At 38.8% G+C, this 27,031-nt stretch overlaps 1 protein-coding gene across 2 annotated transcripts; it reads left to right on the forward strand.

Annotated features, from left to right (window-relative positions):
* Window positions 1-17,786: 17,786 nt before the first annotated feature.
* Gcg (glucagon) lies at window positions 17,787-26,595 on the forward strand. 2 transcript variants are annotated; one of them, XM_075984407.1, is made up of 6 exons: window positions 17,787-17,860; window positions 20,740-20,843; window positions 22,466-22,627; window positions 24,225-24,362; window positions 25,312-25,455; window positions 26,187-26,595. In XM_075984407.1, the coding sequence occupies exons 2-6, from the start codon at window positions 20,752-20,754 to the stop codon at window positions 26,191-26,193; spliced, it is 543 nt and encodes a 180-aa protein (XP_075840522.1). In that variant the 5' UTR covers window positions 17,787-17,860; window positions 20,740-20,751; the 3' UTR covers window positions 26,194-26,595. The 2 variants fall into 2 exon arrangements, with proteins under 2 accessions (XP_075840522.1, XP_075840523.1); XM_075984408.1 differs by lacking the exon at window positions 26,187-26,595 and having other exon boundaries at window positions 25,312-25,459.
* The last annotated feature ends 436 nt before the right edge of the window (window positions 26,596-27,031 follow it).

Genomic DNA, 27,031 nt, shown 5'->3' on the forward strand with positions numbered 1-27,031 from the left:
ATGTCTTGTCGTTTGTAGACGATAATTTCACGCTCTGTGCTGTACTGTGGGAAATACTTCTATGGGAAAAATAATTGACTAATTTGGTGTTCATAGAGGAGGATAAACTAGATGCAGCTTGCGGGGGGGGAGTTGTAATGAGAACCCCAAATACTGATACACATAGCACAGAGTACAGGAAGGCACTGTTCTGCACATGCAGTGATCGAATCTGAGAAGTCCGCACTTTCTGCTGTCCCTCGAAAAAATGTTTACTAACTTTAATTCCAAAAATTTCTCAAGCACTGCCAATTAATGTTGATAAGGGTAAAGTCAGACTTTTGAATCCAAGCTCCTTTTAAGAAATACATTAAACCTGGAAGTGTGATATGACTTTGAATTTCTATAGAATTAGTAATAAACTCTACCTCAGATTACTGAATTACTAAGTTAAACCAACAAAAACAAAACTGTCAATGATATATAAACAAGAACAATTTACATCTATATACCTATCTATTACCTCTGAAGTTTTACATTCTAAAGTTCATTTCGGAAAATAGAGAGCTACAATGCCCATCATCGATTAGAAACTCTGGGTGGTTTGCCATCTCTGTGATTGCCACACCAGAACACCAGCAGATAAGCGGGGATGAATTTGGAAGCATCCACTCAGCACTGTCGAGAGGGCGTTTCATCTATGCTTCCCAGCTCTGGATTGCCCTAGGTACTCCACCCCTCCCCCAAAATTAAGTCTTCCTTTCTGGGTACAGGTTCCACACCCTCAGAACCTCCTCTCATTTTTACAGCTGGAAGACCCACTCCAAGTGAAGAACAGGCACTTGAAGGTTCACGGGTCACCATTTTTTTTCCAGAGCATGAAACAGTCCTCAACCCAAAATCCTTTCTACTGCCCAGTTTTGAAAGATGCTTCTCACTCTGGCCACCCAGTCTTACCTCCCACAGCGACAGGGCTGCAGAGTAGATGGAGAGCTGGAAGGCCCCTTCATGCCTCCATAAGATTGTCTCTCACCACACAAAGAAGCTGATGTCCTGGGCCACAGAGAATGAGGCCCCCTGAGTGTCTATTCCTCACAGCACAGCCTCTGAAGCAAGCCCAGAAGGGTCTTCATCCTTTACCAGCTTGGGAGGAGAGAATAACCAATAGGCATTTCCTTGTGGTAATCTTCCTAAGACTTACTAACAGGATGTCTATCAGAAACCTTGTTACATCAACAAGTTGAGTTTCACATTTTTGTGGGATGTGAAAAGACAGTTTCTATATTAATGTACAGAAATAACTTTGAGCCTCAGACCTTTGCTTCTGGGCACACAGAAGTGACTTCCAAAAGACAACTTCTATCAGGTCATTTCCCTACTTAGACATCTCCAGGGAGTCTCCCCATTTACAAATTAATCTTTACCTCAACTGCACAGCACATGGACACACGATCCTTTCCCAATCGTTCCCATGCAGACTTCTCCTAACCTTTCTCCAATAAGAACTCCATAAGAACTGAGTTTCTCCTAATATTCCATATTCCTTCACGTCTCACCACACAGAGAGAGTCTATCATAGCCACTAGCCATTTGTGGCTATCTTAATCCAAATGATTAAAAATTAGATGAAATTAAAATATACTTTAACCATACTTTCCCCAAGGAGTAGTAGGTACCGTGGGAGATGTGTAGATTTAGGCTTCTGACATCAGCACAGAGAACAGTAACGAACAGCCATATCCTAGAGCACTCTCCATGGCCTGAATCCTACAACGCACCGTAAAGGAGGAATTTCACCAACAGTTCATTAGAGTCATACCTCTCTTCTCGTGGGAGATGGAGGTTTCCTGCATCACTTTTGATGGCGCTTAGCCTGATCCCCTAGGAAGAAACATCTAGGTCTTCCTTGGGGCTTTGACTGTACGTACGTTCATTCATTGACTGGTTCATTCAACAGACATTTGCTGAATCTGGCTGTGTACCAGACATTGCCATACTCTGAGGAGGGAAAGGCAGGAATTTGACTGGAGATTCTTTAATATTTACATTTTATCCTGCTCCACTAGATTCTCTTTGGGGCAGGGAAGAATAGAAGGACTGTAAACAACAATGAGAGCTATTCTAAGTAGAAAATGCCAGATTAAAAGGATACTTCTAGAACATAGTACCTCTTTTCTTTAAAAAACAAAACAAAACAACAAAAAAAGACTAACATAGTAACATTTCTATTTTCCACACTTTACTCTTGGATTATTTGGAGTGCACATCACAAAGTATCCACCTACCACAACCAAGAGTTTCATCAGCTCATTCACTAACAGACACAAATCACTATTTTATGTACTGTGGGTGACTAAAAGAAAAGCAAAATCCTCATACACGATAAGAGGAAGTCGTAAAAGTGTGTAAAAAAAAAATTTCATCCCCTCCCCCGTGGACCTGGCCCGCTAACTACTTGTCAAGGTTTCAAAGTTTTAAATGATAACGCAATATTTCTTAGAAAGAGTGAGGAAACAGAAGCAGGTGCATGGGAAATTTGGTTAAACTCAACACAAATGAAGGAACGTCTACTGCCGTCTTATTTTTTTTTTTTTTAGAAAAATCTACCTCAGAGTACAAAGTGTATTATTTATTTCCTTCAAGGAGCCCTTCCCTGGGTTGGCACAGTGTGTGCACTTCAGGGGTTACTAAAGATGAGTGCATGTCACAGTTTCTCCATTTGTAGGCTGTTTCAGTAAAGGCGACTTAACGAATCTGATTTTCCCAACATTTAAGCATTTTTTCAGAAGCTGACAGATCTTTATGCAAATGTTGTTGCCAAGCTGTTTGTAATGGTGAAATTATACTTTGACAGTAACTCTTTAAAATATATTAAACCCAGCTAAGGTTTTTTTGGAAATGTTGCCAATTAAGTGACTTTAATGAGCTTCTTGATGGTAATGTAATTAAAATTCAGATGTTCTAATTGTTTAAAAAAAAATTAGTTCTGGGAGAGTAAAATAAGCAAATGTAAAATGAATTAGGGCTAATTTAAATGGTGATTATGTGGTCTTCTTAGAAGATTCTACCAAAACAATGCTTTCAATTATGCTGTTTGTAAGGAACAAATAAGGCTCCTAACGGAGATTTCAAATTGAATCAATAAAGCCGATATTCTGAGTTTATCCAATAAGACAAATTGAAAGACTGTGAGCATGGCAAATCCTCTGCAGCCTGAGAAAACACTGTTGCGACACTTCCTTGGCATAGCGGACAGGTACCTTGGCAATTCGGTGTGGGATAATTTTTAATTCGGGGAGAAATTAGTGCCTGGACCTCACCAAGCTATTCAGGGAGAAAATGATCTGGCTTGCAGCAAAAGCCTCTAATGACCACCTGCTCGGATCATTGGCATGCAATCCCAGCATGCTGCTCACAAACGCTTCTTTTGACACACAGGTAATGTCTTTGGCAAGCTAGACCGGTATGATTCCATTTTGTTGGCTTCTAATTAATACTCCATTACTGGCTACTTTCTTTAAAAAAAAAAAACTGCTTTGACACCCTACGTTTTAACAAATATTTGTTGGTACAGCATGGCATCCTTTGCTGTGTGGTTGGTTATGGACAGCCTGTGTTCTGTGAGTGAGAGAAAGGCTGAGTCAAGCGGAGGTCACAGCCTGACAACCCAGCTTCCTTCTTTGGTAATTACTGTTCACTGACCTGCAAAGATAGAATCATCTGCGCCAGTCATTAATTGCTAGGAACAGGAATGCTTTTCCCTACAATAGAAAGTAAACTTTGGAAATGTGTGTCTTAAGGAAACACATAATACAGAATAAAAGTGATCAGTACGTGTAAAAACACACCCAGTCACACATGGTTTAGGTTGCTATTTAACAATTCTTTCAAATAGCTTTTAGAAGTGTTTTAAATGTTTTATATCATGCTGAGAATAAGCTACTTTTCCAATGCTGAGCAGTAATTATTAAAACCCAAGAACTAATACATTTTTAAAGATATGATGGCTAAATACTGATTTTCAGTGTATACACAGCCTTTTGTACCTACAGGAAGCATTGCTGCTATCTTGTTTCCCTTAGAAGATTAAAGCAAGGCTTTCTTTCCCTCCTAGGACATTCCTTTTACTTCAAATGGGATACAGCATCTCCCCTATGTCATCCTTTTACATACAACCTGTTCATAAAGGCTCACTTTAGAAGAAGTTCACTCTAGACAACAAGGGCATAGCTGCCAAAGTTAGAGTGCCTGGCTTGAATCCAAGTTACAGCTACAAAAAATTCTTCAATTTCCATACATTCCCATTGTTTCCTTTTCCTTAACAGTAAAGTAGACATAATCACACTTCCCATTCCATGGAGCTAATTGGAAGCTTACAATAGATAATATTGTAACTCATAGGAAATTTGAGGTTTATTATTTAACACAGGAAACACTTTTCATTGTCTTAAAAAATGTAACTCTTAAGAAATTGATAGCTTGAATCTACTTTTATTATTTTATTTATTTATTTTGGTTTTTCAAGACAGTTTCTTTGTAGCTTTGGAACTAGCTCTTGTAGACCAGGCTGGTCTTGAACTCACAGAGATCTACCTGCCTCTGCCTCCCGAGTGCTGGGATTAAAGGCGTGAGCCACCACCACCTGGCTAAGAAATTGATAGCTTGAATCCAAAGTCAATAATCTCTTTCTCTTCTCAACACATTTAATATGGGTTAGAATCCCTATTCATTTCTATGGAATTCTCCACATACACCTAGTACAATGGCCTTTTAGGAATGATTAACATTAAGGCTGTAAGTCTCCAAGAAGCTCACCTGCCTTGGCACTTATCCTAAATGAGTGAGTTATTCTTTTACCTCAGCAACAACCTGTCTGCAAAACCTAATGTCTGCAAAGGTGATAACCTTTGAGGCCCGATGTTGGCTAATCACCTCCGAGAAACACAGACTGCCAGAGAATTATGCAGGTAAAGGCTATGCATTCCCTTCTTGTGTGATCTACAGCACACCTTAGAGCCCCACTTTGATGACCTTTGTGGTTTCCATTCATCAGCTTTCTTTCTGTTTTAGAACTCAGGACATCTCTTATCTACTTGGCCGCTGGTTGGGTCCTATGTAGGTCTCAGCTTAGGTGTCACCATTGAAGGAATGTCTCTGGCCACCAAGTTTTATGTTGCCTTTACCATAGTCAGAACTGTTCAGCCACATTCCTAAATTTTGCTTTCTTGATAGCACTGAGATATATCATAATTGATCTTATGTATGTGTGTGTTATTCTGTCCCTGCAAACACCAGAAACTTCATCTGTTACTTATCTCTTTACATTCAGTGCCAAGACTAGACCTGAAACAAAGGAGGGAAAGCTTCCATCAAAATCTGCTGACTCAGCCCCCACATTGTGTGCCTAAGAGGCCCCACGAAATTATAATGTTTGTGTAAAGCTTTCCAAGGAGACATGGTTTAGTTAGTCTTCCTGGAACTCAGCATGTAACAGAGCTTTGTTGTCCCACCCCCTAAGAAGAGTAAGAAAGGAAATTCCCGAGAAGCATGCTGCCCACAGCAGAACAGGGTTAAGGAGGAAGGGAATCTTAATCAGAGACAGAAAAGATATCAGCCTTTTAAACAAAAATAATTTGGATTAGGAAATGGAAACAGCCTACTGCATTGTCCCAACTTAGATATTTGCTGCCTCTTGATGAATCATCAAAGGGACGCCACATACTGAGGACATTTGGCACAGAATGTTCAGACTCAAGACGTCAGATGAGTATCTGAAGTGCTGTTGAGGAACCTAGCCGCTTTTATTTATAAATTCTTCTTTTCTCAAAATTTTCTTCAGGGTATAGAAATCGTTACCCTTTAAAAATACTAATTTTAAAAATGTATTTCATCTGATAAATATAGTTCAAGTACTAAAGGTTTATTTTACACTATAAAACAATTCTGCCCATGGCTTCCTGTCTCTGCCCTTTGCTAGACCTCAATCAACTCCAGGAAATTTCATTGGTTCCGACTTTTAAATTCAGATGACAATGTGAAGTCATGAGAAACAACTCGATGAATGAGCCTTCCAGAAATCGTACGTCGTGAGCCATATTTTTGTCATTGATGATTCAACATGAATTAACTGAACTTCCTGAGCTCCCACCGTGGAAGATGAAGCTTGTGCTCCTCTGAATTGTCAGAGTCCAAATAGCTGTGTTCTAGTTCTCCTGTTTTAGCTAGATCTTCTCTTTTCCTAAGGCTCGGTTATTCTTTTCCTCTCTATTCTAATGGTAGAGACATGGCTTTTAAATCAGTATGAAACATTAATGAGTCTCTTTAACGTTCCATTTTTAGGGATCAGATAGAAAATGCTCCATTGGACAGCAATCATAGATCCCCTAGGAACACTGATGTAGAAATAGCTCATCTGACCTAGGCAGCATTGGGAGAAAACTATTTTTTTCTTTTTTTATATTTATTTATTTATTTATTTATTATGTATACAATATTCTGTCTGTGTATATGTCTGTAGGCCAGAAGAGGAGAAAACTATTTTAATGGGTTACGCTCACCATCACCATCTACCACAGTCCTTGGTGAACTCAAATGCTATTTGAAAATCTATTCAATAAACTATTAGACAACTTGACCTAGAGTTCCCTGTTAAAGTAGCCTGTGAGGTCATGCAGGCGATTAGGAGTAAATACACCCAGTGACCAAGGATGGTCAGTTACAATGAGGTCTTCTCAAATTAATGGTAGGAGGTTGATGAGCTAAGAGGAGTATCTAATGGCATGAGAACTGCTGTCTCCCAGAGCTGCTTACAAAAATAGGTGACCAAGTTTCCCAGACCTTCCTAGTTCCAAAAAGAGAAACCAGAAGAGTGGGTTTTCAATGGCCCACAGGTATCTGCTTCTACTTTAAGTATAGTGTGTTTTATTTCTTTGGAGATAAGCTAAAACTGAAACTCCATGTTCATCAATCTGTTTAAGACAAGAAACTGTAATTATGAAATGAAGATATATGTGTTTGTGATTACAAAGTAAAGTACATATACCAGATCATGTGCTCGGGTACTGTGAACTCTCTCCTACCCCCAAGTTGTCATGTGATAGTGTCAGTACCTCTTCTTAGACACTCTAGATAAAGAACGATGAAGTCCAAAGCCTTTTCAGATTACGTATTACTGTCACTAGTCAAACATTCCATATATGGGAGGAGTTTGAGAAGAAGTAGGGCAGGAGCAATACAGATGCAGTGATGATTATGCATGACATCCTCCACAAAATATACAATTCAAAGAATCTAGTGTCTATATACGTGCAGCCTTTGTAGTTAGCTCTTTATTATCAGTTCTTAGAATTTAAGTACAGTCAATGGCGTGTCCATTATGTAGTTGTTCAATAAAGATAGGTAGATGGCTATTGTAGAACTTCTTTCTGGCCTTAGCAAACCTGTGTGTGTCAACACACAAGCTATCCCATCTGTTAACCTCACACAGCCTCAACTCAAAATGATGCCGCGTTTCCAATCTTCTTGCCATCTCTCCTCCACTGGCATCTTCTAGTGAATATAGCCCCTGCGCTGCACACTCGCTGGCCTGCTCTGCTGCCAACTCCCACACCGCAGCCACGGAAACAGAGGTGGGGGACGGCTTGGGGGAACACTGTCATGATATCACTTAAGAATGGTCTCTAATCTAACAAGGGCTCTATCATGACAACCACACCCCAACTGTCAAAGAATAGACTCCAGTCGGAAAGAAGCCTGCGTGTGCAAATCTCAAGTTTCGTTTCTTCAGATTACATTTTTAGAAAGACAAAAATAAAACTTCACAAGAGTCGCTGGAAAATGCCTTTCAGGTCTGACTGCCTTTTTGGTTAGTAGCAATCAAATTTTGTTTTAACAAAAGTCATGCATACCTACAAACTGTCAAAGCACCTTCAACATTTATTATTTGCTTTTGCAACTTAGAGTAACAAGAGCCATAAAATATTATTTACCTAATCTTCTTAAGTGAAAAAGTCAAGTCCTAGGAAAAGCACAGTAGGAAATTCTCTTAGTAGATCCATGATGAGTTTATTTATTAATTCATGTTTTATGTTTAGAAATAATTATGAATTTATCAAATTTTACAATGTATAATGAATATTGTAAATAGAAAAATGTTCATATAAGCCTTGTGTCATATTTGCCAGGAAATATCAAAGTTATAGAAACTATGACTATATGGCTTGCAAGTATAACTTTTAAAACTATATAATGTATTCATTAAAATGTTATCCATTTTTGGAAAAGATCTAAATACTTATTATATACATGTTTATGTGTTTATATAAATTTTACTTATATCTATATGTGTATGTATGCACACATATAAAAATTTTTTACAATACAATAACAAAAAGATGAATTCAATTTTAAAATTGAGAAAAAAAAATGTTCAATGAACCTTTATCTAAAGAAAGTATACGGAAGTCCTCAACAAGCTTAGCAGTTAGAAGAATACAAATTAAAACCCCGGTTAAGTACCGCTGGTTATGGGCACTGCAGTATTCTCCATAATAGCCAATAGATGTAAACAACCCAAACGTTTACCAAATCAGTGGGTGAAGGGCTGAGTAGACTGACACACACACACACACACACACACACGCACACGCACACGCACACGCCTACATATACACAATAGAATAGTACTTAAACATAGAAGTAGCTTTGCAAACCACAATATGAAGGAGTAGTGAGGCAAACCAAATGGAAGAGGCTAAACAAGGGGCTATTTGTATATTTCCCGTATGCAGAACGTCCAGAATAGGTAATTCCCAAAAGGCAGGATTTTGATTGGTGGTTGTCAAAGAGTTTGGAGGGAAAGGGGATGAAACACTGCTTGCAGGATGTGAGTTTTTATTTTGGAATGATGTGAGTTGACAGATGGCAGAGGTGTTGGTTAAAAGTGGTAAATCCATTGCTCAACTCGCTTTAAAGGGTAGAATTCTTATGCAAATATCACCTAGGTAATTTTAATAAGCTATGTTTTATATTATCTCAATCTTCAGCATAAACAATCCACAAGAACTTTCAGGTCATCTCTCTACAGGAGAGAATCTGCTGTAGAAGGAAGTGTATTCCGCATAGTTCCTGGGTATTTGGCTCTTTAATGCTATGGAGATACCAATTTTGATCCATTCTTCTTGCTAGTATACAAACAACAAACACGCAAGCAAACAGAAATCACTTTCCTTTACAATAAGAGAAGTTAAGGTTTGAGTTCTACTTACTTTAACCACACCTCTGCTGAAAGCAGTGGCTCTCAACCTTCCTAATGCTAAGAACCTTTAATATGGTTCTTCATGTTGTAGAGACGCCCAACCATAAAATTATTTCATACCTACTTCATAACTCTAATTTTGCTACTGATATGAATCATAATAGGAATATCCAATATGTAGGGTATCTGATATGTGACCCCCCCAAAGGAGTCATAACCCACAGGTTGAGAACCACAGAAATAAAGCTAAAAAGAAACTAATATTCATCCCAATTTCCTTTCATCTCACAACCACGTTTTATACTCTCTGAGCAGTCAGAGTAATTGAGCATGGCAAGTAATAGAAACTCACTTTTCAGATTTCTGCATTATAGTTTTTAAACTCCCCCCTCACTCTTCCAAAGAGGCTTTTGCACACCCAACCTTGTCCTGCCCCTAACTGCCGCTGCCTTCAGTCTAGACCATAGAAACCGGAACTTCAATCCTAAGTGCTTCTAATGCCCTCCTTGAAATCTTCAGCTATTGAAGACAGAAAAACCAATCAAACATTGTCTACCAAATATTGTGATTCAGGTAACTAAAAACAAAACCTCCTCTGTTGCTTGGGAGAGGGTTTGGAATTTTCTCAGAAAGGTGAACATTGAGGAAACTCATAACCTAAAACTTCTGCCCCTAGTTATTTTCACAAAATAATTAAAGATATATCCATACCAGATCTTGTCCACAAATGTTCAAAATGGCTTAATTCATAATAGTTAAAAAGTAGAAGCAAACCAAATGCCCATCAAACAAGAAATGAGGACATGAAACACCATATTGTGCATACACTGGTCTATTATTCAGCCATAAAAAAAATGAATTGCTGGCTCCTGCTACAATATGGATGAACCTTAAGGCAAAAGATGTCAGACGTTATCAGATACTTGAGATCAGTTCTAGTAGTGTGGAATGTGAGGAGAATGGATGGAAATAGAAAACATTATCCTGAGTGAGGTATCCCAGTCCCAAAAAGATGAACATGGGATGTACTCACTCATAATTGGTTTCTAGCCATAAATAAAGGACATTGAGCATATAAGTTGTGATCCTAGAAAAGCTAAATAAGGTGAACCCAAAGAAAAACATATAGTCATCCACCTGGATATGGGAAGTAGACAAGATTGCAGGGCAAAACCTGGGAACTTGGGGATGAGGTGGCATGGGGCTAAGGGGAAATGGGGTGAGAAACGTGAGAAGGGGAGAATGGGGGAATCTTGGGGGAATGGGATGGTTGGGATAAAGGAAGGGTGGACACGGGAGCAGAGAAATATATATCCTAATTAAGGGAGCCATCTTAGGGTTGGCAAGAGACTTGACTCTAGAGGGGCTCGCAGGTGTCCAGGGAGATGTCCCCAGCTAGTACCTTGAGCAACTGAGGAGAGGGAACCTGAAATGACCCTATCCTATAGCCATACCGATGAATATATTGCATATCACCTTAGAACCTTCATCTGGCGATGGATCGAGATAGAGACAGAGACCCAAATTGGAGCACCGGACTGATCTCTTAAGATCCAGATGAGGAGCTGGAAGGAGAACAGGAGCAAGGAAGTCAGGACCACGAGGGGTGCACCCACCTACTGTGACAGTGGAACTAATCTATTGGGAGCTCACCAAGGCCAGCGGGACTGGGACTGAATAAGCATGGGATGAAACTGGACTTTCTGAATATGGCGGACAATGAAGGCTGATGAGAAGCCAAGGACAATGGCACTAGGTTTCGATCCTAATACATGAACTGGCTTTGTGGGAACCTAGCCTGTTTGGATGCTCACCTTCCTGGTCCTGGATAGAAGTGGGAGGACCTTGGATTTCCCGCAGGGCAGGGAATCTGGACTGCTCTTCATTCTCGAGAGGGAGGGGGAATGGAGTGGGGGGGGGGAGAGGAGGAGGGAAGTGGGGGGAGGGGCGATGTGTGAGAGGAGGGGGAGGAAAATGGCAACAACTAAAAAAAATAAAATAAACAAAAAAAAGAGGGAGAGAGAGAAAGACGAAAGACAATATAGTCTGGCAATAGTCAAAGGCCCCGAGAGAGGACAAGAAAGCAGATGCCGAAGAACACGGGCCTGCTTCATTGAATGTTAACCATGTTCCCAGGGCAGAATGGCCAGACAATTCCCTGAGTGTCCAAATGGCACTTCCCTGTAGCCACTGCGTAACACTTAAAGATCTTGCACTTGGCTTTCTGACATCTGTGAGTGGATTTAGACCTAGATCGTAAGCAGCCAAATGGCTACACAGAATAAATGGCGCTATTTCTATTCCTAGGGATTTGCTTCTCGTTCATCAACCGAAAGAAAGAGCCTGCCCTACGTCATTGGGAACATTTCACATTCCACTCAAATTATTACCATTTAAAAGACCTGGCGTACGTCTGAGTGTCTATTTTAATTCAGGTGAAAAACAAAAATAAATTCAGCAAACATGATGTCTTGGTGTTGTGTGCTGGCCACTAGAATGAACAGTACATTTTGCAACAAAATGTTCATTCAAACGTGCTTTAAAATTTATCATTTTTAATTTAATGTTTTAATCAATGACAACTGTTCTATATGATACAGTTATTGAGGACAATAAAATGTTAGATCAGATTTTTAAGTAAAACCATAAATGCAGATACTCAGTGCAGTATCTTGAAGCTATGACAAAGGGGTCCAGAAAGACATGTAGGAGTCGTAGTTGTTGGTTTCATGTTGGCTGGGCTTATGGGAAAGGATGCTGATGAGCACAGAGCAGACAGAAGAGAAAGCAGAAGAGTTTCTCCTCAACTATAGAAAGAGCCAACAGTTCATATCCCATTGTGGTCTATCAAAAGGATTTTGACTAAAATGGAAAGGGATTCTTATTGAGATAGAAGTGAGAGATCAGCCTCTATGTTTCCAGCAACAGAGTAGCAAAGAAGGGTCCTTCCAAGGGACCCGTCAGCCAACGATGGTTAGGACTTCAGTCCTAGATGTGACGTTGACCACAGAACAAATGACTTCAGTAGCTCTTTATAAAATGAAAACATACAAAATCACTTTCCAGGTTTGAAAAAAATAAAACAACTAAATGATAAACTGAACTCAAATAAACAAAGCTCTATCTAAATTCGGGCAAGGGGCTATGGCTTTATACAACGTCCTCCATCACTTTAAGGCTTCGCGGCACCAAAAAGCTGGGCCCATCTTCACAATCCATCTGATTACATGTGACTTGGCGACGCTGAGCAAGTCCCAGGCGGGGGCAAAGCTGATTACAAAGCGCAATGAATAGACAACAGTGTTGATGACTTCATTTTACATGTTCGCATGCATGCTTTTAGTATTCAGATCTCAAATGTTACATTTTCTAATGGCTGAAGTTACTTCCTTTCCGAGAAGACTTTGAAAATGACAATGTTTTAATTGGTTCACATTAGAAACTCTGAGAAGCTTGAAGAGAAAAAAAATTCTTTCCAGATGAGCAAGAGGTTGGATAAATGTAATGACATATGGTTTGTTTTTTTATAGCTACAATATGCAAAAAATAGTAGCAGCATAGCACATGTATTCAATGAGATATATGTATTTATACACATAAACATATATTCTGCTTATACATTATGAAATAAGGTTCTTTTGTACAAATGTGATTTTTTTGTTTTCTTTTTCTTTCTTGTTCCCTTTAGGAATAAAAATAACAACTGAAACTTAGAACAATTTTAAACATCTCATTATACAGGGTATCTTACAAAAGATAAAAATCAACGACTGCTAAGCCATGATGCCACACGGTCCCCTGCACGGATGGTAAGCTGTCTACAGGGTCTCAGAGCCTCGGGGCAAGAAACTGTCCATCCATCTTATTAGGGAGCCTCCCATCCTCCACAGGCATCCTCCAAATCTTTCCAGATGGACGATCATGAACTGATTCCTAAATATCTCTCAGGAAGGGTATTCTCACATCCTCTCACATCACTTAGAACCCCCTGGAAACTCTTTTCTTGCTGTTTCTTCATCCCTTAGACCACTAGGCCACTCATGAAGATAGGAAGGGCATCTGACCATGATATTCTACAAGCTGATTTTAAAATTTTTTCATTGTTTTTATATAACCTTTTCTTTAATCTTCACGTCTAAAAGAAAGTCAATTGACATAAATATTTCTCTCAAATATCACACATACTTTTTTAATCATTGAATCTTATTTTGACAAATCCCTTCCTACAGAAAAGAGAATTCTTACCCATATATGTATGGTTCTTTGCCACCAGGTGCCCCAGAACGCCATGCATTTTACGTCATTTCTGCTCAGTGCCTGAGAGGGCAAGCTCTCGATTCCCCCAAACAATTGGTGTATTGATGCTTATGTCTCACTCCTAACAAGCAGCTATCATAGTTTTATTTTAACTGCTTGGTATGGAAAATGTCATGCATATGCTATGTAAGTAGATCCATCCACATAATACATTCCATATGTTCATCACTCATCTGAACGTTACCAGTGTTGCCTGAGATGTTATCTATGCCTCCACCTAACCCTTACACACGTGTGTGTGTGTGTGTGTGTGTAAAATTTACAAAACTTGAAATCACTAACTTTGGCTTGGATCTTTTCACATTTATTGCAATAAAGAATTTTTCTTCTTATCAGAAAGTTCTATTCAAGATAACTTCTCTTGATCTCTTCCAAAAAAATAGCCACAGTTCGGGCCCTTAATAAAACTTCAGTTTTGAACCAGGTGGTTGTGGCACACACCTCTAATCCCAGGACTCGGGAGGCAGAGGCAGGCAGATCTCAGTGAGTTCAAGGTCAGCCTGGTCTACAGAGCGAGTTCCAGGATAGGCTCCAAAGCTACAGAGAAACCCTGTCTCGAAAAACCAAAATAAATAAATAAAGCAAAAAGTATCTTCTGCCTGTGTTTGAACTTGCACATCTGGATCCACACAGATCCACACTGACGTTTGTGTGCCCAGCCTCTTTTCCTGTGCACATCGAATATGTAATTGATCTACATTGTTATGTGTAAACATTGTTGGTGCCTTGTTTTTGAGTAGTATTCAACTGTATGAATTTATGTCACAATTTATCAATTATTTCTCTTGCTAATGGATCTTTCAATTATTTTAATTAATAACTAAGATAAATAAAACTTCTTTCAACATTTACTACAAGCCTTCCTCTTCCTAATGTGGTTGTACTATTACTCCTTGTAGGCTGAATTTTATTGTTGTTTTGTGTAACAGTTTGAACCAAATAGTCAAAGAATAATAACTGTCGTGTAATGAGATGATTTCCTCATGCCCTACCTCTGACCACTGTACAGCCCCACACTGTATCCTACAGACAGGTAAACTTTCATCAATAGCTCATGGGTTCCTCCAGCTTTAATGCAATTATGAGTAAATAAACTTGTATTTTTTTCTCCTTGTAACATAAAAAAGTAGTCTGATATGTAGTTATTCAATGCTTCTGTCTGTTTCAATTAACAATCTCTCTTGGAATCTTTTGCATTGATAAATAGAGACCACCTGCACTGTTTGCAGACGATGCTATATGGATGGTTCCTCAGATAATTGCTAACATGTTGTGCTTATGCAAAATGCAACAGTAGAGCCTTCCACACATCATTACAAGTATATGCGGCATCAGTTGTGCAATTAAATTTCAAAATGGTGCTTTAATCTTGCTGGGTCAGGGTTCCTAGGTATTGATAACTTTTTAAACATTAAAACTCATCCCCCAAAGAGGACATAACACATTGTATTCTGCAAACAATACAATATATCCCTCCCTCCTGTAAACTTGCTGCCAGAATGCACTATGAACCATTCCCAAATATTTAAATCTCAATAACCTCAGGAGCTGTCAAAAATCAGTGCACAGCAACCTCACACCCACATGACTTCTGGTGAAGTCCTTAGCAAGACGAGCTATATAATTTGTACAAAGTGTGGAGCCTTGTTAATAAGACTCTCAAGACAGTAAAACAGAGGAATTAAGACAAGCATTGGGCCTTCTAAACATGTAGGTATGTGTCCCGCATAGATTGAAAACACGTGGAAGTTGTCCTTTATCCTAAGCCTCAGAAAAATAACACTAAAATTTCACTAATTATGTACCTTGTTTTACCTTAAACACTGATGTAAAAATCTTTCTTTACATTTCATAAGATAACCATTTATTACAGATAACTAAAACCAACCTTCCAGGAAGGCAAATCATATCTATCAATACAGAATGCTACAGGCAACCAAAGGTCTCCATGTTACCACCAATAGAACAATTCTAGGCGACACCCTCCCAAACACAGAGCTGCTCTGTTTCAAGGCAAACTTTTTAATATTAATCTTAGGCATACATATCTACTTCTTTTCTTCCCCAACATCTAAATGTTTCAACAATTGCAATGATGGGAATTGAAGGCAAAGTAGAGATGGATGTTAAAGCTATCATTGGATCTGCTGCACACTAAATTGAGTTTAATAATTGTCTTAGCACCTACATTTTCTCATAACAAAAATGCCTTTTAAGAAGCTGATTTGATTCTCCTAGCACATCGAGAAAGAGAAGTGTACTATACAGAATGCCCCTGGCTTATCATAAGACTTATCTTCATGGTGTCCATAGTGTCCTTACCTCCATGAGCCAGAATTAGTAGGTTGGAGGTAGAGTTAGAGAAATTTTCCTTGGGAAAAAAAAAAACTGGGATGATTACTTCTAACATAACAGAAGGCAAATAAGGGCCAAAGAAGAGAAGCACTATGTGGTAAGCTATCGCAAGATTCTGGTGCTATAATTATGGCTTTTAGACATCTTAGACATCCTCTGCAGAACTCCCTGCTATGAGTTCTTCACAAACTGATACTATCTGCAAAGGGAGAAGAGAGAGAGAAACGAGGAGAAGAGGAAATGGGGAGGGAAACGGACAGAATAAAAGGAGTGACCCACATTTAATAAAGGTGCGGCTGTCGTGCACCTGAAGGTCATAGCCATAAAGAGCAATTTCATCTGTGCTAAACCGTCCCACATGGTCAAGCTCATCATTACGTTTGGGTTACTTCTGCTGGACCCTGAGCTGGACGTCATTCTCTGCTCTTTCACCCCCTCTGCTGGTTCTGCCAAGAGCTGTCCTGGGATCAGCCAGCAGCACCAATGAGAGAGTGAGATGGACCATTTATTCAGCTGTGCTTTGCAGCTTCACCTGCCTGTAGGTTTCCTTAGGGACCTTGATAAAATGCAGATTCTGATTCTGCAAATCAGATCTGGGCCATGAGCCTTTTCCATTTTTAATAGGGTCTCATATATGTTGATATTTGGACCTCCCTCTAGGTTCCAGGGCTCTGCATCATCAATAGAGACTAGCACAAAACCCCTCAGTAAGGTCTCCCAACTGACATGGAGCCTTATACCTGTTTCTGAATGTATACCGACATCCTCCAGTTAGTTTAATGTACTTACTGAAGAATTAAGTTCATTCAGAGTACTTCTCCAGTTGCATCCATGGTCTGTTTCCATGTAAGTCATAAAGCATGGAGCTGACACATTGGGATACTGAGATTTAGCTGGCAAATGCTATGGTGATATTGTCATGTAGAATATGAGTTTCACTTTAGAGAAATGCTTAACCACTGTTCTCTTCTTCCAAGTATGCAATAGAGTCACAAAGAGAATGTGTGGCTTGACCAAGGTCACACAGCTTATTGATGACAGCGGAAGGAAAAATCTTTTTATAATTGCAGGAGTTTCGTGCTGTCTGTTAGTACATCCTGGTTATTTTCCATGTTCTGTTTCCTTCTGTTGAAATGACCAGAATTGTATCTGCTGTATACTATAATTAGTAAGGCCCTATATACATATCGGAAGTTGGAAACTGTAACAGCCTGCAACCCATCTCAAAAGTTTCCCTCACATAGCTTTCTTTTGTATTCTATTGCCCCCACCCTTTCTCAATAAAACTAGATTTAAAACCTTTAGCCTCATGCACCTTGGATATTCTCATTTTTGCATTCTCCTGTGTCTCATTAATATGGTGCTCATTACATTTTAACTGACATTTAAAAAGTCCCCACAAAAAGAACACAAATTTATTCCGTATAATGTGGACGAGAGGTTTATTGATACATGTGGGCTAGTGAGTTATTTGTTTGCCTAGATGAATGATAAATCCATTATTCAGGAACTCGTGATGGCCAAATAGCAAGCCAAAGGACTACAAGACCCTCAAACGAGACTCGGCTTATTTGACGTCAAAATTCCCTTCAGAGAGCGTAAGTGGTTTTTCATGTCGGACGGTGGATTTCCAAACTGCCCTTTCCATTCCCAAACAGAAGGGCACAAGAGTAAATAAAAAGTTTCCGGGTCTCTGAGGTCTCAACCCAGTATCAGCCGGGGAAGGCAGATGAGCAAAGCGAGTGGGCGAGTGAAATCATTTGAACAAAACCCCATTACTTACAGATGAGAAATTTATATTGTCAGCACAATATCTGCGAGGCTAAACAGCCCGGAGAATATATAAAAGCACGGCAGCCTGGTGCAGAAGTGCAGAGCTTGGGAAGAGAACACCTCCGAAGTTCCCAAGTGGGTTCCCTTCATCGGCACCTGCTCTCGGCTCAGTCACACAAGGTAAGAGGCGAACTGCGCGGCTGTGAAGTGAAGCCTATTTGGAGGAAGTTGGGCAGCTAAGTATTTTTAAGTATTATGAATGAAAACATTGATTTTTCATCTTTTACCTTATTGATAGAAATATGACGGACATGATTTAGATAAAAATGTTATTGACTAGACTTATACCTACTTTGACATAATGAATGCGCAAATTACTTAGAGAAATAATGTAGGCATAAAATAGAAAGAAAAAAACAAAGATTCAGACCGATGCACTTGTTACAATGAGAACAGCATATTCAAATAAGTAAACACTGTGAAAAATAAATATTTTTTCCCTTGGATTTGATAGATGTACACACTACTTTGAACAGAAGGGGATTTTTAATTTCACAAGGAAAGTATGTATTATGAGACCAAAACAGCAATTTTTTTATCAATTAAAAGCTCTTGTTTTCCAAAAGAAGATATTCGATATCATCTTTCAAATATCCAAATTTCTAATAATCATTTCAAACCATCAAGGTCTATGCGTCAACCCTTGCAAATAAATGCTGGTATCCTTGGTGCAGAGAACAAGCATCTTCGATGATGGCATTTCTTTGTAGGTTATAAACTAGCAGCTATTTACAACATTCTGAGGACCTATGATTGTAAATAAAATCCAAAGTAGCTACATCTGGAATGGAATCCTGTACCTCTCTTTAGGAAAACAAATCAGATATTCTGAAGTCCCTATTTGACTTCATATACAAAAAGCTCCAGTTCACAAATGCCAGCAACAATCAACCATCAAGCAGAGGGTGTTTGAACACACTCTAGGGACTCCTTATGAAAGGGGACAAGGAAGGAGAAAATATTTATGTATCCTACAACACCATTATATTCTAGGAAAGTAATATGATCTTTTCTCTCCTACAAATAGATTATTATTTTCTAAGACTTTTTATAGGGGGTAGTACTGTGGCTACAGTTTCCCTTCGATTCTTACTGGAAAATTGTGGTAGTTTTCTTTGTTGTTGTTTTTTTTCAAAAATATCACATTCTCTATTTACACTAGCAAAAACAGGAGGGAGGTAAATGCAGATTCCTTACTGAATAAAATTTTGATGTTAAAATAATATGCTTAACCCTCAACAATAGTATTAAACTGACTAATTAATCGTATTATGTCTCCTCACAATTTTGTTGACTTTCAAAAAGTGAGCTATACCAAGAGAATCCTTTGGGTTGCATCAGAAGACATACGTTCTCACAGTGTTACCTGCTCTAAGTGTGCCCCTGATAAACATGACCAGGGGTATCGGAAAACCCTCAGGGACTTTGGGCTGAAGGAATTCTCTAGGACTCAGTTGGCATTGTTCAGTCTTTACAAGAGGCTTCCCAATACTGTTATAACCCTAAAGGGGAGTACTTGCTTTAACTCTTCAGTATTATAAAAAGATGTGACCAGTGAGAGGCATTATCAAAAACATTACCTGAAAATAGAACAGGCTTCTAAAAAATTGCCAACTGGTTAAGCTAAAGCAATGAAATGTGCCAACGTCATCTGATGTTGACGATCAAGAAGCATGAATGCCTAGTTTCTGTTACGTTGCTTTGTCTGATTGGCCAGCTCATCTATGAGGGTTTTTTTTTTTTATTTATTTCAGAACATTACCACGGCAGGTATGACATTCTCTGTTTTACTGCCAAAGACAGATAGTAAATATGGCTAAGATGCTAAAGAAAAGATTGATGTTCTAAAATGATAATATTTGTAAAAATCCGTATTCCTAACCAAATGTCATTTGCTAAAAATACTCATTTGATTTATTTATGGAGAAGTATAATGAAACTTGGGCTGAAATTCCCACTTCTCAAAAACAAAACGCTGGAGTTCGAAAGTGGCAGAGAGCAGCCTTGACACATAGTGGACTCAAGGTTTCAATTCAGAAAACACAAGAGCTTACTCCATAGAGGCATCCCTGGTCCACATTCATGTGTGTCTCCATCCTCATCATCACACACTTGGTATCTTTTGGCTTCATTGGGTATCTGTTTTTGACAAACAGACAAGAAACCAGGTGTATGCTACAGAGAGACCTATAGTGTCATTAGTGGGAAATGTCATTTCCCAGACTGAGCCTCATTACCAGATAACCCAGGGACTTCTGGGACATCAAAAGCAAGCATTAATTTTCCCCAGGATACAAATCTTTAATTTCTTAGTTGTGATTGTTCAAGTTGCCAGGAGCATTAGTTCTTACTGCAAATTGCTTGTCTTTAAAATGATTTTTTTTTCCTTTAATTTAGAACAGGTCAAAGCACCCTAAAATACCTCAAATCTGTTGGCCGCTTTATAATTACAAAGTCTAGACCAAGTTACACTATTTAAAATATAAATGAATAATACATCTGAACCGACAGCTGGTATGCCAAGTTGTAGCCCGAGGCAGCTTTAAGATGGTTGAAATGCAGTATAATGTAAATGCTTGGAAGTGAAGGACGATTAATTGAAAGCCAGACTGATAGCGAAGGGGGTGGTGTTACAGATAAGGTGCCACTCAGGCTAACCATATGCAGCGTATCATCCTCAGAGGGTATTTTAAATGTTTATTGTGGACACTTTTTTATTTCAAGTCTGGAAGCCAGCCTTCTAAACATTAACAGAACTGTCCTACATTAATGAAAAGGCCTAATAGTAGAACATATCCTTTGTGTGATTTTTTTTTTGCTTATCAAAATTCATGGAGAGATATATTCTACTTGAAGTTAAGGTGGAATTGAAACTATAGGCAGAATGAAATTGGCAGGATAACCTTTTTCTGTGGATAATCTTTACTTAGTCAAAAGTGAACTCATCTGAACTGCCTGCTCCCCTGTCATTCTCCTACCCCTACCCTGTGCTCCAACAGGCAGGAAAAAAAATGAAGAACATTTACATTGTGGCTGGATTTTTTATAATGCTGGTGCAAGGCAGCTGGCAGCATTCCCTTCAGGACACGGAGGAGAAACCCAGGTACTCACCTGTAGACTCGACCTAGCCTGTCAATATGGTTAGAACAAAGTTTGGAGAACTGAGGTTGGTGAGGAGGGTCTCAGTGGTTCAGAGGTATGGCCTCCCTGCACAGTTTTGAAATACGGAAGGCACAGTGATAAGAAAAGGCGAATTTCTAGAATACAGAGGAGAGTGTATATTCATCATGAAAATGGGAATCGATAGTCCTTTGGAGTCTTCAGGAGGTTTTGCAAACACTCATTACTCACACACGACAAACTACATTGTTTTAAATATTTCAGCTCAAGCACCTCTTTTATGTCCTTGAAACTAATATCAGTCTTTGCTAATTGTAAAAAGCATACATGTCTAAAATGCAAAATGTTAAAATTATGCAAAATTTTTAAGTATTCAAATTTCTACTATCCAAAAAAAACCACAACAATTCAGAATATATAAAAATATATTGTGTTGCTTTCCTGGATTCTAAAAACTTTTAAAATAAGTCTTTAATTAAAATAGCATTATATCAGTTTCTCCTCAACCTTTCCCCAAGCCCCTCCCCTCTACCTGTTACAAACTATACAAATATCCCTCAGTTTATATGGCCATAAGTCATGGTTTCCTCTTGGAATTATACTGTTAACTTTCTCTTTTATTACAATATTCTTTACATATATTATATATAAGAGCTGAATACTTTTCACTTCATAAATATATGATATTTATCTAGCTGTTCATCTTCTATTGGTCATTTAAGAAGTTTTAAATTTTTTCCATAAAGGAAATTACAAGTCAGGAGTTTCCACATGCACTTTGCCCCACATTTCTTAATACTTTCTGGGGTGATAACAATATATCTCTGGCAATGGGATTATTGTGTCAAAGGGTTTGGGTGACTTTAAACCAGAGTTATACAACGATCTTACTGATTTATCTTCCAGAAGTGTTCTGGAAGTTCATGCCACTTCCCATAACCAGTAGAGGAATATTTTATCCTCTCTAATATTTAGTAATTTTAATTCAACGAGTAAAAATAGTATATCATTTGTGGTTATTACACTGATATTCCTGTATATTTACCATGCCAACCAGTTACATAGGAATATCCACCAGGAATTTTCAAACTAGCAGATGGTGTTTTTTTGTCCCTTTCTCCAATCTTTAGCTACCGTATAACTAAGTAATTGAGCTATTTTTTTTTAACATTAGTATGTGCAAGACAAAATTGGGGGCATAGATCTGCTGCCCAAACAAATGATTTCAGAGTCTTAAACTTTTAAAATATTCAAGTCACTGCTCTCCTCTGTCATATTAGCATAATCATGAGTAGATTAATTAGTTGAAAAGATTTGTTTCATCCTGTTTGAGAAACCTGTTGCTAGAATTCAAAACAAGTATCTTCCAATACAATGAAGCTGTCCTCATAAGCAGCTGAGGTCCCTCTAGGAACCCTCTCAGGTCCCTTAGAAATTAAGGTGTCTGCAGAAGCATCAACCTCACTACTGCAAGGGGCCTTCTAGTTGGCAGTGAGGGATCCTCTCAATAAGCCTGCGTATAGAGTATATACTCAGGGAGTATTTACCCTTAGGGTCCTTGCTCCTGGACTATTTTTTATGCTGCTTAATCATGGCTGCTTGCAGATCATTCCCAGCTTCGCAGACAGAGCCGCTGCAGGACCCTGACCAGATAAATGAAGACAAGCGTCATTCACAGGGCACATTCACCAGTGACTACAGCAAATACCTGGACTCCCGCCGTGCCCAAGATTTTGTGCAGTGGCTGATGAACACCAAGAGGAACAGGTAGGAGTCTAAACCTGTTCCCCATATTGTAGATAAATGCATATCAAGAAGTTCTCCTAACTCTGAGGTTATCATGCTCATTAAATAGACTTATTCAATTTGGATGATTTTGAGGCTACCCTGTATTACAACTCTCATGATTCGCTTCTTCAATTTCCTTATCTACACACCAATATAACATAGATATTTTATTATCACAAACAAACACTAGTCTTAGCAATATTTCTTCTCATCTATTTTACCTTCAAATTGGAAACTAACTTTTGGGGACCTGCTAGGTTGGAAAGTTAATTCTTACTTAAAGTTAGAGCAAATTCAATGTGCCTTTGTGGGGTTCAAGCCAATGACTATAATCACATTAAGATTATCCCATAGCTGAGTTGATCATCGGTAAAGTATGAAAATAGATGCATTCTTTCTCTTGTAAAATAAAATCCAAGACATGCATTTAAAATTACAGCCTAGCTAGTCGCAGAGCATAAAGAGAGAAGGCAGCAAACAGGAACACAAACCCATCATAGGCATACATTTTAATGTTGGATTTTGTTTGAGGAGTGTTGGGGGCTTTGCTACTCCTAGGCTACTGGAGAAAATTATCCACAAGAGTTTCACAGAGATGGTGGAATTTCACAATTTCTTTGGAGGATGGCCCACTTGGGAAAGGGAGTTATGCATACCAAGTAGCTGAAGAAATCTAAAAACCAGGAAAAGGACATGGATGTGTCTGGGTGGGATGAAAGGGGAGGAAGAGGGAATGAGAAGAGGTGATAGTGCATAGATAACCTTAAAGCAGAGAGTCCAGCAGCCATGAAGATGGCCATAGTGGTCAGAGCATGCTTGGGGAGCTACTGAGTTCCCTGCCAATGATTATAGGTAAGGTGTCTGAACTATGAGAAAACACAAATTTATAGAGTTCAAAACAATTGTTCTCATTCTCATAGTGGGGACCTGAACCTCATAATGGGAATGATGCAACATGCAAAAATAACACAAGGCCACCTATAACCTTGGCTGTCTGTTCATCTATGATGACCTTTCCAAGGGCAATGCACAGCCAGCAAGCAGTTCCTTCTGGCTCCCCCAGGTCCCTGCACACACTGACAGGGGATAAAAGCACACCTCCACTCCTTTCCTGCTGGTTCATGTATTTTCTTTAATTCGTTATCAAATAGTTCTTATCATAATGATTCAAAACCATCCCTTGTTTTCCCTTAAATCCGTTAGCTAACTCTGACTGGATGTTCATTACTAACAAGTTCCAAATCTGGTTTTTAAGTTGCATTGCCTAATGGACAGCCTAGCTGCTCTGAAGATAAAGCAAAACCTAAACGAAGCTTTAACAACCAATGGCGTGAGGAAGCAGAGAGGGTAGAGATGACACCCTGGAAAAGGGAAGGACTTTTTAGTCCCTCATTAGACTTTTCCCACTAATTTTCTGTCCAGATCACTGATGTAACTTCAGAATAATCATCTAGCCACCCTCACCTCCCAAACTCCTCAGCCATCTTGACATGAGCCTGAAGTTCCCACCGCTTCTCAGGGAGAACCACACTGCCGAGGAGACAGAGCTTCAATTTAACCTCCACATTTCTTTCAGGAACAACATTGCAAAACGTCATGATGAGTTTGAGAGGCATGCTGAAGGGACCTTTACCAGCGATGTGAGCTCTTACTTGGAAGGCCAGGCAGCAAAGGAATTCATTGCTTGGCTGGTGAAAGGCAGAGGACGGCGAGAGTAAGTTTTGGGTTTCTTTCCTGATGCTTTTCCTTAATGTAGAAATCTGGGGGGAACAAATTATTCTATGAAAATTTTTAAAAAAATTGTACTGAAAACATAAGAGCATTTCAATATTTAATAAATGGTCATAGTCTGACCTGGAGTTCCATATTTGTTCAACTAATATTCATGTGTTAGTAGATACTAAAACGTGTAGAGACATCGATCACATCTAACCATGTATTTAGCTTTTATAGGGCCATCATATAAATAGCCATGCAATGTTCAAGGTGAAAAATAAGAGCAAGTTCTTTAGCTACATGCTTAGACCTTAAGCATACATAGATACTGAAGCATCTCATTTTCCTGTGACCATTTTGATTTGCATTTGAAATGGAAGCAGGAGAAAGTTTATGTTCAACTCTAATTTTTCAGCAGAATTAAAACATGCTTGCTTAGAAAGATTAAAATGGGAAGGAGGCTGATGTGTAAGCACAGACCATATCTCTGGGTGCATCTTGATGGATATCCATCAATCTGTAACAGATACCCAAAATTCCACTGTGGCAAATGAGTACCAAAACCAAATACAACCACAGGCGAAGTTTTAATCCCTTACACTTTGCAAGGCTGATTTCACAGTCACTGGTTTTACGTGGCCCAAGGCATCTGTGGTGAATCAGAGAAATGATTAGTTTAAACAATGGCGTCTGTGTTGCCAACTAATGAAACTACTTAGTTTCATTACTTAGAATTGTTGAAAAGGGGCATGAAGCTACATAAGCTTGCTTTCCGGTCCAAGGTCTAAAACCTTCTGCCTCTGAATGGTCTCCGCTTTGTGTGGGTTTCTATGAGGGGTTTTTAATCAAAACCCTCAAATACAACTCTCATACTTCACCAAAGATCAGCAACCCACAAGGATTTACTTAAGATAATCTAGCACTAACATCAACCCCTCTCTTCTTAGCTTCCCAGAGGAAGTCACCATTGTAGAAGAACTCGGCCGCAGACATGCTGACGGCTCCTTCTCTGACGAGATGAACACGATTCTCGATAATCTTGCCACTAGAGACTTCATCAACTGGCTGATTCAGACCAAAATCACTGACAAGTAAGTGTTTTTCAGTTCATCCTGAAGTGTATCAAAACTTTCATAAATGTAGGTTACACAGCCATTAGTTGTTCCGCCGTGCAGAAGCATCTTGTGTAATCCATATGATGAACACTGAAGTCACTTAAGAGTGCCATCCTATTTAACTTTCCCTTGACGTTTCTATCCACTTTTACATTCACAAAGCATTCTCTGGGTGACTGTGATAAACAAAGCACCAGCAACCTCAATATGAATGAAATATGGAGAAGAATTAAGTCATTACGTACTAATACCACATTAAGATGCTATAAGTTTGGCACTTGAATAAAATGTCATTATATGTGGCATTGTTTATTTAGTTTAAAAGCCCAGCTGTGTGCCAGAATGCAGCTCAGTGGGTACAGGGCTTGCCAAGCATATGCAGGGTCCTTGACTGAGTCTCCAGCATTGAGAAAGAAAAAAAACAAGAAAGAAAGACATAAGTAAAGGCACAAATAAAAAAAAATCAAATCAAAATGTCATTTATTGGTAAATCTTAACTTTCATAACTATTTATAAATAGTGTTTTGGTATAGTTTAAAGAATTCTTAAATGAAAATAAATTCAAGTAAAAATGTTGAGGAATTTACTGGTAAAGAGATGGCTAAACAATTTTTTATTAAATGACATTTAATTATTTCCTGAATAAATTAATTACAGCATGTGGTTATTATAATTATTCTAAACAACTCTTTTTATTTTTTCCATAGGAAATAAGTATGTCACCCTTCACAATCATCTTCACAACATCGCCAGCCAGCCACTTGGGATGTAGATTTTAAGTTCTATATGTTTAAGAGTTATATTCTGAAGCCGTATTGCTTTATGTGTGGGTGAACACACTTCCCTTTAGCATTGTGTAGCTAAAAAATTGTAAATGAAATAAAGTATTTCCAGGATGTTGATAAAATAAAAACTTTACAATAAGAAAGTGCTGGGTTCTCATATTTTCTTCTCATTGTAAAGTTCTCACCTGTTCATGTGTAGCCGCGAGATTTCTCTTGTGTGATATAAATCATGACAGTCACGACACCTGCATTGTAACAACAGAAGACATGACAGCCTGGTGGCCGCAGTGGTGAACCTGGAGAGGGGACTTCTTCCTTGAGTCCTTTATTATAAATGCACTCAGCTTTCAATGTATCAAGGATAGATTTAAATAAAAATCCCATCCTTCTTTACTGTCGTCTCCTTTCTCTTTCTAAGTCCCTCCTTCCGAGTACCCATTCCTACTTAGCTGGTGACCCATAACCCAAATCTAATGTAAGGAGCAACTTCATGCGTTGAACGACTGTGCAGTACTCTACCGTGTTGTACTAACACTGAACAATCCATCCATCATAGAAAAAAATTATGTATGTTTCATTTTGATAAAAAATGTCATCAGGCGGTATTAGACTCAAAAGTCAAAACTTTCCTGGGGCCAAATAGCCACATCCACTTTTGGAAACCAGGTGCCTCCCAGTTTAATATTTATGCATTGACACACACGCACGCCCCGGTACATACCTGCTTATCCTCATTCACCCTGCCTGTACTCACACATCTAGGCACT

Source organism: Microtus pennsylvanicus, chromosome 9 (genome assembly GCF_037038515.1).
Source record: "Microtus pennsylvanicus isolate mMicPen1 chromosome 9, mMicPen1.hap1, whole genome shotgun sequence".
In the NCBI taxonomy this organism is placed as follows: domain Eukaryota; kingdom Metazoa; phylum Chordata; class Mammalia; order Rodentia; family Cricetidae; genus Microtus; species Microtus pennsylvanicus.

Bases quoted from the DNA above. Each gene is read 5' to 3' on its own strand.
- Gcg (XM_075984407.1), top strand. From the start codon at position 20,752: ATGAAGAACATTTACATTGTGGCTGGATTTTTTATAATGCTGGTGCAA. The intron at 20,844-22,465 runs GTACTCACCTGT...GGCTGCTTGCAG, and splicing joins GACACGGAGGAGAAACCCAG to ATCATTCCCAGCTTCGCAGA. The intron at 22,628-24,224 runs GTAGGAGTCTAA...CATTTCTTTCAG, and splicing joins ATGAACACCAAGAGGAACAG to GAACAACATTGCAAAACGTC.